This window comes from Drosophila eugracilis, unplaced genomic scaffold (assembly GCF_018153835.1).
Source record: "Drosophila eugracilis isolate 14026-0451.02 unplaced genomic scaffold, ASM1815383v1 contig_1765, whole genome shotgun sequence".
Lineage (NCBI taxonomy): Eukaryota > Metazoa > Arthropoda > Insecta > Diptera > Drosophilidae > Drosophila > Drosophila eugracilis.
Window position 1 is genome coordinate 4,963,669 of NW_024572605.1, and position 11,288 is coordinate 4,974,956.

The window sequence follows — 11,288 nt, forward strand, 5'->3', positions numbered from 1 at the left end:
ATGGCTCATTAGATTAATTATACAGTTGGTATGATAGAAAATAGGTAAGCCTATATAACATCTGTTACTTACATTTTTTATACAATTGAATTGATAAATTATTGATATTAGGAAATTTTTTAAATCGAAGTTTCTTCCTATAAGTACAAGCCATACATTTCAAGAATGGTAATAGTTTATAGAAATTAATTTCTACAAAATATTTCTATGTCCAAATCAGTAAGTGTGACCATAGCCTTAATGCACTAACGCCTCTCAGCTTATATCGATAGTCGCAGAGCATTTTAAAAACAAGTAGCACTATCGATGGTAGAGCTGCAGCAAAACAGAGATAAATTTGCCAGTGAATGGAATTGGGATGATTTAAGGCGCACGTTGAATCACGCTCGCGTAGAATTTTAGTCAGTGTTTATTTTATTTTTTTCTAAAAAACCTATTGTACGTGAAGTGCAATTGCGGTTATATAAAATTGCTGGACTGCAACTGCATATTTACAGTAAGTTTCGTTTATCAGTTCCTTCTTTGTATACCTTGTTTTGCGTCGTTCTTTGCGCTTTCCCTCTCCACACTTCGTTTGCCATCCCTCCCCTCTTTCTGTTTTTCCCAACTACGTCACTCAACGAATTCACTTTTGTTTGCTATTTATAGCTGAAGATTAACTGCACTTTGAAATAAGGAAAATGGGACAAAAAAAAGTGAGAAAAAGTTGGTGGTTTAGGGGTTCATTTTGTATATCTCTAAATGTGTGTTATCAGTTCCAAACAACAGCCGATCGTAAATAGTGCGACTAAACATGCTTTTTGCCCTGCCAATCAGCTGATTTTGCAATCATAAACTAAATGTAGGAGATCTTGGCTTTAACTGTCGTTAACGAAACTAGTTACCTTACATCAAAGAATTATTTTGAAATTCTGCCGTTTAAAATCTTCTAGCTGCGGTGGCTCTGTCGTCTAAAGCGGCTGGAATTCCCTAGAAAATTTAGTACGCGAGTTCGAGTTCCAGTCCTCTCCGCCCATGCTTGTTGGCTTCTTTCGACGATCACCCACGTTATTTAGCCGTTAACTCCTTGGGCAATATTAATTTTTTTTTTTTTAATTTTGTATTTAACAAAAAATAAATACAATTCCTTACAAACAATTAGGTACAAATATGTAGGTTAAAACCTTTAACCTACATAGGTCTACTTTCCCATACAGTAGGTCTACCTGTTAACAGTAGTGCCGTTAAACTCTCCAAAACAAATAACTAGTTTTTGATGGTATTTAAACTAGTTTTAAAATGCATACACAAATTCAAAAAGTTTATAATCGTTTTGAAATGTTAAAAAGGTCTTCCTCAGACCCGAAAACCCAGAGAGTTTTTAAACGATATAATGCAAATAATAATATAATAGTAGTTTACAAAAAATTGAATTAAAGGTGAATTAAATTCAGTTAGCAATGATATTTTTGAAGTATCTATATTATAAATTTTGTACTTAGTAATACCTATTTATACGCTAATGTCTCAAATGGTATTCTCCACGCAATTTTCTTTTAATTGCTGGTGGAAAATCGAGTTATACTCTTTTTAGTCCGCCTTTATATGGTGGCCTTTGGTCCCACCCCCTTTTTTTGTTCCTCTCTCTACCTTCAATTCTCTTTTCACTCTCTGGCTTCAACTGGTGACGTAATTTAAAGCGCTGCATTCGTCTTGTTTTGGTCTTATAAGAAATACACGATGAGGGAACCGGTTTTGTATAGTTTACTTTTGTTTTCGGAACTGCGCCACACCAAAACAAACCCGCCATCTGCTGGCGGTCCCCCCAACCACTGACTGCCTTTCCCCAAAACTGGACACAACACTCACTATTTGAAGATGGGTCTGAATCGGAATAGATCATTATCGAGCGAGTAATATCGAGCCTGACTGTCTGGTCGTCCATATCAATGAGATCCAAATGTGAGGTGACGAAAGCGTCGGTCGTTTGTTTATGGGTAGCAGCAGTAGTAATATGTTGTAGTAGCTTCCGTCGCGGCCTTGACATGGTTACAACAGCTCGTCCAGCTCCAGCAATTGGCGGCAAAATCATAAACAAAGCATAAAAACGCGCATGGAATCGAGCTCGTTTGATCTCATTCTAATTATAGACAACCGCCCCCTTCAAAGTTACCTAAAAATGCTTCCAGCTATAGTGCGTTTCAGGTCATTAAGGCCGTTTTGAAATTACCTTGAGGGAATGGGTTTTGAATTTTTATTTTCTCATTAGGATTTTTTTTATTCATACAAAAGGGTATCTAAAACTGTTAACTTTAAAAAAGTATTTAAAAGTAATTAGAATGTCCCTTATGGCAATGTTATACAGTAAGATAGTAAAACAAACTTCGAGTCTCTTATCCGTAAGTTACAAAGTACATACATTTTCTACATGTTTTCACACAATTTGAAAAATTGTCGCTATCTTAGTCATTGTGAAAAATGTCAAATTAATCCAAAATGCAACAAACAGAAAGCCGTCTATGATGTCGTAATTACAGAACTATGTAGGCGGTTAACTCATGAAAATACCAAGATTTATATCATATATTTATCAGTTGGAATCTAGAAATGCCTTCAAAGTTTTCCGACCCTTCGTGAGGGGGAATTTGATTACAGCTGATTTATCAAGCCAGACGTCTGATGACATCACCATTCATTGACGAATGGATGCGTTTTCCATTGGCTTTGGGGTCTGAAATGACACCCACACGAATGTTCGCCCACCCGGGAAAGGTTTCCCCACCGTTACAGCGGCTGGCGTTACAGTTTGGCGGAACGAAAGTGGGTCAAAAGTGGGTAGTTTCGTTTGGGAGTACTATCAACACGCAACCGTCAGATCGATATACCGCCCCTACTTTGATGTTGTCCAAAATCTCTTAAAAAAAAAAAAAAGCAAGTTTTATAGAACACTTTATTCTCACTTCAGAAAGAGGACTCTTGTGCTGAGCCATGGGTCAGATCGTGGGCTCCATGCATAAAAATGTTGCGGAGGCGTTTGGCCACCGACTGAAAAGGAAACGCAGCACTGACTCCTCGCAGGGCAACGATGAACAGGCCCAGCAGGACACCACGCAACCTAAGAAGTAAGCAACCGTAATTTTATTGCAAATTACATAACATTATATCTGTTTTCTTTGCAGATTGAAGCTTCTAACCACTACACAGTACATATACAAGGCGCTCTTCAAGGAAGAAAAGAACTCAGATGTGGCAGTTATGGCTCTCGATAAAGTGTGGCACCTGCACAAGGTTTATCTGAGCCAGAGTCCATACTTCTACACCATGTTTAATGGATCATGGCGGGAGGCACAGCAGAACTTTATTCAGATTGCAATCCTCGATGAACGGATTACCGTGGCCAGCCTGGATGCTGTATTTGGATCCATGTACTCTGATGAGATTGAGATTGAGCCAACGGATGTGATCTCAGTCTTGGCCACGGCCACTCTGTTCCACTTGGACGGGATCATCGAAAAGTGTGCCGAAGTAATGGTGGCCAACATCAGTCCAGAGACAGCCATCCAGTACTACGAGGCGGCATGCCAGTATGGTGTTGTGGGTGTAAAGAAGTGCACCTTCCAGTGGTTTCAAATCAACCTGCTAAGCATTTATAGTAAACAGCCTAACCTCCTGAGGCACATATCCATTGAGCTTATGAGTGCCCTAACCGCCAGCGCTGATTTGTATGTAATGCAGACAGAATTTTCACTGTACACATTGCTGCGAACATGGATGTTCTTGCGACTGCATCCCGACCACGATCCAGAAGACCCAGAGCAGCGTGCGGAGGCCGCTAAGGCGCAGGAGCGATTGGTTAATGCCGGAGTTGATACACACGCTCCCAGCGGAGATGTCGTCCAGTGGACGTACTTCACCAGTCGTATGGAGGAGCGATCTTTCCTTGCTACGCCTGAGGGGCAACCGTATGTAAGGGTCTTCCAGAGGCTACGAACCCAGTACCTGACTAACCACTACATGGATCTGAAGATCATCTACAATGACAACATTATACCCAAGGAGTGGCTCTATCGGCATATTCACAACCACTGGGATGCCCTTCTGCGAATTGATCATGGGCAGGAGGATTGGTGAGTTTTTTCTAGAAATTTGTAATGGCCGTTTATTAATGATAACAATTTCCTTATTTTTTAAATTAATAGTAGTCCGCAGCAGCTGGACGACGAGCAGTTCTTTGAAAGCTGCATGCGTTGCGGTCGTATGTTACTTGAGCCTGGCTACCAAAAGTGGCGCTGGACGGGCTTTAACTATGGCATGGATCTCATTTTGATCATGGACTCGCGCAGACTGAATATTCGTCGACACCATCGGCACGAGCACGAGAGGGTGCTCAGCCTGCAGACGAAGCGCAAGTTTATGGTCCGCACCACGGTGACGTCGATAAACGCCCAGCGCCAGCCAATCTTCACCCAGTCGTCCGAAATCTGTTCACTTAGCCTCGAGAAGAACGAAGAGGTACCCCTGATGGTGCTAGACCCCAAGCTGGTACATCCACTGCTTATCTCTATTAACATGCTGGTGGTAATGCCGCCGAATCAGAGTTTCAAGGAGATTGTGCCGTTCAGTGAGGACGCGACAACGTCGCTGTCCATACCCATTTCTGAGATCGGAGCAGATAGCGAGCGACCGCTAACTCCGGCCAGTGCCGACGACTCTGCCGTCTTTATTGGCGACTCGGAGCCCTCAACGCCATCCTCCCCAGCTCCACGGCCAAGAATTGCTTGGTCGGCAACCGAGACGGATGGTATCTACGGCCAACTGGCGTGCTGAGCACGATCATCAGAATAGTCCACCAAAAACAGAACCAGTACCACCACTACCACCATTTTTTGTTCATACCCGCTGCGGCCGGGGCTCGTTGTAGTTGTAATTGTAAAATCGTTTTTCGCCATCGCGATTAGCTACCGCTGATCATTCTGATATAGACGTTTGTACATTAAACTTAGGCATATCCGCTATCGTTTGTGGTACGCGTAGATCTATATTTTTGTATATCGTTTACATCATTAGTATCTTGTAATAACGCTTAACGTCATCTACTTGTTAAAAGTAGACGCACGCTACTTGTGCACTCGCACAATGAAGATGTTGCACATAGTTCGTAAATTAAGAATTTTAAGATTGATTGTTATGTTTAAGTAACAAGAATCGCGGCAAAGAAACTATCATTTAAGCGTGTTCGAATCCTGCAAGTTCAACGCATATGATTACTGTCCCTAACACATTTTTACTCGCTTCATGTACGCACAGTAACTATTAACTTGAGTGATCATTTATTAAAAATTACAAATAACTCAAAACACTCCTGTCTTGGCTTCAATTGTCAATCAAGGTTTAAAAGATCATCCAGAACGCAATTCTGCCAGTAATTGATGCCGTTCATCAGCAACCACAGCGATTGAGCTTGGCATTCTTCCGCAGCAGCAAATTCTCGCAGTTTTTGCAGCAGCCAGTTAACTTTTTTGCTTCGCGATCGGAAGGTGTAACTATAGTTTCGGGCAGCAGCGACGAAAGGTTTTTTCTCTGCCGGGCTCATGGAATTCCAAATCTTGCTGGCCATTTGGGTTACCTCATCTGAGGGCAAGTGGCATACCAAGTCGATGAGACATTTCCGAAAGTGTGCCAGAAAGCGAAAGAAGGGATTACGTCCATTACCTCCGTTTCTGAGCATTCGGATAGAATGCCCACTGATTGAAGTCGCCTTTGATACATGACAGAAAGGTCTTGACCTCTTTGAACAGTTCATTTTAGAGCGTCCCATTTTAGAGAAGAATTTTGAAAAGATCTGAATACACACACTGAGAGATACTTGTATACATATATATTTGTATAACAATTAATTCAAAGTACATATCCAAGGTGGATTAACAATTGAATTGTTTGCATTTAACAACCGAAAATTTAATTAGATTTAACTAGTTCCATACAGACACCAAACAAATTCGCTTTTAGGGGTTTAGGTATGTGTGAATTAGCGGAGAATATTCGCCAGAAAAGGTCTCCGGGTCAAGGAATACGGTTTAGTAATAAAAAAGTTCGGGGAAGTTCGTCTCGTAGATCGGCTTCTCGTTGCTAGCTTGTAATTGAGCGGCTTTGGTGTCACTCTGCGTGATTTGACGCTCCACGGCCAGCGAGTTAAATAGCTCGTTCAGACGGTTCTGGATGAGATCGTGCTGTGAATGATAGGGGAAAGCGGTATTAGTATAAGTTTCTTTTTAAAAGAATATATTCAATTGTAAACCAAATTCAGATCACTTTGCTTACCTTGGGTTCTGTGCGTCTCATCAGATCATCGAACTCGCCCTCACGGAAGGTGCGAACGATCTGCATCTGCCGTTCGCGCTGCTCCCGCTTGGCAGCCTCAGTGGGTTCGGCCAGAGCCCGTTTCATGGCATCGAAGTTGAACTCCGGGGCCAAAAGCTTCTTGCACACGCCTGGTGAGCTGCTAACGCTGTCTACATCTCCGTTGTAGACGGTCAGATCAGCTGAGCTGTTGCGCTGCGTCAACTGGTTGCTCACCGATTCCACCCAAGAGTGGCGATGGCCCGGGTGATCCGTCTGGTTGAGCGAGTATGGAGCTCCCGTGTTGAGGCGCTGGGCATCCATGCCGGCGTTCTGCAGACATTCCCCCAGCGCCAACTTGTCTATGGCAAGATGCGGCAACGACAAATTAAAGTTCTTTCCTGACATCTTCTTGGGCTCTAGCAAAGGAGGTAGATAATGGGTGGCCTCCTCGCGCCGCGCGTCTACTATCTTTTGAGCATACTCCAGCAGGTTGTTGATGCCACTCACCCGCGAGATTAGCACCAGCAGGGCAATAGAGATAGCATGTAGGCTGCACTTGTGCACGGTTCCCAAAGTGTCCACGGTGTTGGCCACCTGCTGAATTCTGAAAGTGAAGAAAAGAATTAACAAATTTTTATTATGCACTAAACAAGTAACCTTACCCTAAGATAAACAGAAGGAACTCCTGAACAGTCTCGTTGCAAGACATCTCGACGATGAGCAAGGCGGCGGTATTAAAACTGGAGGACAAGGCGTCAATCCGGTCCGATAGCGCCATCGAATCGATCAGTGCCTGCATAATATTGGCTCCGTACTTGTGCGTGAAAATTATGTCCGAACGTGATGGTGGCTCCTGGGAAAGAGCCGGGTATGGCTTCACACTGACCGTGCTGAGCACCTGTTCATTTTGATGGCGATCAAGAAGAGCTTGCAAAATCTGCATCACAACCATGCGCGTGGGATTGTGGGGAGCGCGTGCCATTTTGAGCAGCGGCTGCAGGAAGGAGGCGGGGAAGGCCTTCTCGAAGGAGACTGTGCTATACTGGGTGCCCACTTTTAGCAACGATTTAAGCAGAATGTTCTGCAGCATCTGATCGCCCTTGCTCTTCTTGGATAGATCTGGAACCGTGTTCATGATAAACAGCATGATCTCGATCTTTTGGTAGTCCGGATGATGGTTGGCAAACTCGCCAAGCGCGTTGATCAACGCCTCCTGATACTGTGACTCTTCGGGTGTGATTTCGCTGGTAGTGCTCACACTAGTTCGCAGATGGGTCAGCAAATTGTTGATGATGTCTAGGGCCGAGGGGCCGACACTCTCACCAGCTGCTATAGCAATAATCTTCGACAAAACGACGGCTAGCGAGGTGCGGGTCTTGGGAGAGGACTTGAAATTGCTGTCCAGATGCTGCATCAGCGTCTCCACCACGGTGTACGAATACTGCGGCTGTATGGAGATCATCACGATGCGGAATGTGTGAATCGCAAAAGTGTTGGGAACCCACAGCTCATGTCGGTCCAGATGGCTGTAAATCAGGAAGGGTAAACGTTTGATTAGCAACGGGTGTCTACACTTCCGGGCTGTGCTACTTACGTCAGCAACGGCTTCAGTACGCTGCGAATGTGGCCGAAGGAAGCGCGACCTACTAGCTCCCGGAGCACCTCCTCGGCCAATGCCGGCGGCGTTACATTGGTGGCATCCTCTACGGGTGTTAGATCACCGGACTGCAGTTATAAAAAATATATTAATATTAAGATCTAACTAGGTGATTTCGTGACTAATCAGCGTTCACTAAGTAATGCTTATGTAATGGAAAAATTCGATTCTATTATTACCGCCAGTAAATTTTTCTTCACGAACATAACGTTTACACAAAACTGTTTAGTTATTGTTGTGTGTTGGTTGTGTTGTGGTTGGTTTAGGTTTGGTTTGCATTAACAAAATACACGAAAACGAAATGCAAAATACATCGAAATTAGTACAATAATTCGCCAATGGGACAGACAACTGGGATGGATGGATGCATCCATCTCCGGACGACTGGGTAGGGATCAAAATCCAGTAAACACATACCTGCATGTTAAACAGCAGTGAGGGTACAATCTTCTCCATGTGTTCCGCCTCCCAGATGTTTTCCACCAGATCGTCAGATACTGTTTTCCGGATGACGCCCTGCAAGCCCTTTATTCCCGCCAAACGCAGACTGTCTCGCATACTGGCCGCATCGCTGTGACACATCGAGGAGAATTTCGAGATGAAAAAGTCGTATCGTCGATGGTACGACGGTGTATCCTCGTTGATGTTGGCGAACTTTACAAACTGCAAATAAAAAATTTAGATTAGTGCGCAGTTTATAGTTTATTGTAGAAGGGTTTTACCGAATTGGTGGCCATTATCTTAAGGTTGGGGTTCGAGTCCTCAAGCAGTTTCTGCACCATTCGGAGGAAGGATTCGACAAAAAGATTGAGAGTGGTCTGGGCATGACATGCCTGCAGCAGCAAGTCCATCGCCTCCATGGCGATCTCAGCCAGCCTGGGAATCAACAAAATAAGTTCATATCTAATAAGGTTGTTGATTCACTTACTTGTATCGCTTTCTGTTAATATCCTTGGTGGCCTTCTGGTACAGGTACTCTCCAATCCGGTCCAGCTTATCCGGCGAACTCAGTGAGTAGAAGGTCAGCTTTTCCATATTGGATTTGACCAATCCGTCCTCTGGATTGACAGGAAAGATGTTGTCCACCAGGCGCTTGTAGCGCGGCCTGAGCGCCGAACAGCATCCGCAGCAGCCTAAAAGAGCGCAGGTAAAGGCACAGCGATTAGAGGGATTTGGCAGGCAGACGTGGATGCAGCGGTAGGTGAACATGGCGCCACCGCTCCGATGGAAAGAGTGATGATGGTGGTGGTGGTGGCGGTGCTGCTGGTGGTAGTGTGAAAACCGACTCAGGTCGACTGGGTGCGACCACCATTTTCCGCTTAATCTTATCGCGATAATTGCCATAGTGGACTATAGTTTCGCTGTTTGAGTGATTGGACGGCTCATCGCTCGCTGGTTGATGGCTTCCGCCACCCGTCGTCTGTCCTGACCCAACCAATAACTCTACCACCCAACTCCATCGATTTGTCGGTGTCGTCATTCCTGGCCGAATGCCCCTGGTTGCGAGGTCATCTAGCTCAATGGCCCGTGGCACGCCAAGCGAATGACACCTGTTCCCGCATACCGCTTACCAGGCATTTTGGCGTCGCGATTCGCTTCTTTGGGTTCTTTATCGCAGCATTAGATAATAAAACAACTGCGATAAAAGAGCGAAACGAGACTTTTCTTTTGTTTTCCTTTTGAGTCAGACACTCTCCGTTGACTTATCGATAGGCCCGCGGTGTGACCGTGCGAGGAGTGCATGCAAATACTTTGTAGAGTGGGGTGTAAAATCACAGTCATACTGTAAAATAATTATTCTAATTGGAATCGTTCTTATGTTGACCACTGTGCAGATTTGAAACATGTACTTTGAATCTTCTTCTTAAGTAATTGTCTTTTTGTTGCAATTTATTTAGAAGGATTTTGAAATACAATGTGTTTACTTACTTAAAAACATTTGGATAATTTTTATAGATTTTAGAAATAAATTATAATTAATTTTATTTTCAATTAATGTGTTTCATAAAATATATAATTATATTTAATCGTATATAAATACGAAGCCTACATAGGAAAAAAATGTGTAGCTAGTTAGATTTATATATTTAAAAAATTAGAAGAACTAAGTACTTTAAATCACTTAAGCCAACTGAGTTTTTTGGGTTTTTAACCATGTCTTCTATAGGACTTAGTTACGCAAATATTAAACTTATAATTAAGTCTGGGATTAGCCAGGATTACTTTTTAATTCTACTTACAGCTTGGATCCGTGCACTTCTGGACGAAGCTGTCGAAGAACTCAGGCAGTTCCGGTGGCTCAAAGCAGCAGCGAATCAGGGCCATATCGGGATGCGAATGTCAGGGATTAAGTCTACCCACTCCGTTCCAGGACGTTGACCATGAACTTTGGTTATTTTTAGCGCGAAACTTTTCTTCTCCGCACAGGTTGTTGTTGCTCCAGGTCAGCTGATGGCGGGACTAACGGGACGAAAGCTCGGAATCACTTGCCAAGGAGCTTTTTATGGCCATTGTGGCCAGCTTATATCACAGGGGTCTTTACGTTTTTTGGCCTGGCCAAATGATGCCATTCGCACATTTTTGCAATGACACTCTGCTATGAATATTAATTTAACAGTTAAACCGTATTAGCCTATATTTGCTAGATATTATAATGTCGAAAGGAAAACTATAATTGATTATTAAAGCCTACAAATTCGTGATAAATTTTAAACACAAACCGCACGCAGCGAGAACAACAAACAGAATGGAAAATGTGCTTCGTGAAAATGTGTTTTTCGCACTAAAGCTCCGCGCACTTTTCGGGTTTCCTCCACAAAGCTCCCTAGAGGCATTAAAGCAAAGCTCAGGGGAAAAGTCGAGCTTTTTGCATCCCGCTTTTCATTCATAAAATGCGTTTTCCGAAGGGGGGGAGCAGAAAATAGGATGGCTGTCCGAAAATTCACTGGCCTTCGCTAAGTTTACCGTTATGTGGCGCACAATTAAACACTCGAAGGCGGAATGCAAAATGAACACTTGACGACTTACGAAAGTACACAGAAAGAAAAGGGTGAAGTTTAGAAAAAAATATATCATTTTTAGTTAGAGGGTTAGTATGTTTAAAATTCCATCTACTAATCCCAGAGAATTTTAAATCCAACCAATAGAATAAAACATGAATATTTAACTTAAGTAACAATATTTTTTCTTTGTGTATAGCCAAAGAGCGCTTCACACGCCAGTATCGTGGGTTGACAACTTTATTAAATCGAAATGGGTTCCTTTGATTCGATAAGAGGTGGTAAGGGGTTGAGGGTACGGAGTGGACGTG

At 43.3% G+C, this 11,288-nt stretch overlaps 3 protein-coding genes across 5 annotated transcripts; 1 reads left to right on the top strand and 2 right to left on the bottom strand.

Annotated features, from left to right (window-relative positions):
• Positions 1 to 305: 305 nt before the first annotated feature.
• On the top strand, positions 306 to 5,336 carry LOC108104511 (protein germ cell-less). Its single transcript, XM_017210631.1, has 4 exons — positions 306 to 496; positions 2,945 to 3,101; positions 3,159 to 4,106; positions 4,179 to 5,336. Exons 2-4 carry the CDS (start codon positions 2,968 to 2,970, stop codon positions 4,804 to 4,806), a joined length of 1,710 nt encoding a protein of 569 aa, XP_017066120.1. The 5' UTR covers positions 306 to 496; positions 2,945 to 2,967; the 3' UTR covers positions 4,807 to 5,336.
• Positions 5,337 to 5,347: 11 nt separating this feature from the next.
• On the bottom strand, positions 5,348 to 5,797 carry LOC108104514. The gene has a single exon (XM_017210635.2). It carries the CDS (start codon positions 5,795 to 5,797, stop codon positions 5,360 to 5,362), a length of 438 nt encoding a protein of 145 aa, XP_017066124.1. The 3' UTR covers positions 5,348 to 5,359.
• Positions 5,798 to 5,842: 45 nt separating this feature from the next.
• LOC108104510 (protein EFR3 homolog cmp44E) lies at positions 5,843 to 10,707 on the bottom strand. 3 transcript variants are annotated; one of them, XM_017210627.1, is made up of 9 exons: positions 10,219 to 10,707; positions 8,907 to 9,111; positions 8,701 to 8,854; positions 8,396 to 8,641; positions 8,158 to 8,199; positions 7,916 to 8,046; positions 6,984 to 7,847; positions 6,301 to 6,925; positions 5,843 to 6,209 (listed from the first exon to the last, which is right to left on the bottom strand). In XM_017210627.1, the coding sequence occupies exons 1-9, from the start codon at positions 10,301 to 10,303 to the stop codon at positions 6,057 to 6,059; spliced, it is 2,505 nt and encodes an 834-aa protein (XP_017066116.1). In that variant the 5' UTR covers positions 10,304 to 10,707; the 3' UTR covers positions 5,843 to 6,056. The 3 variants fall into 3 exon arrangements, with proteins under 3 accessions (XP_017066116.1, XP_017066119.1, XP_017066118.1); XM_017210630.1 differs by lacking the exon at positions 10,219 to 10,707 and adding an exon at positions 9,550 to 9,767; XM_017210629.1 differs by lacking the exon at positions 8,158 to 8,199 and having other exon boundaries at positions 10,219 to 10,705.
• Positions 10,708 to 11,288: the final 581 nt, after the last annotated feature.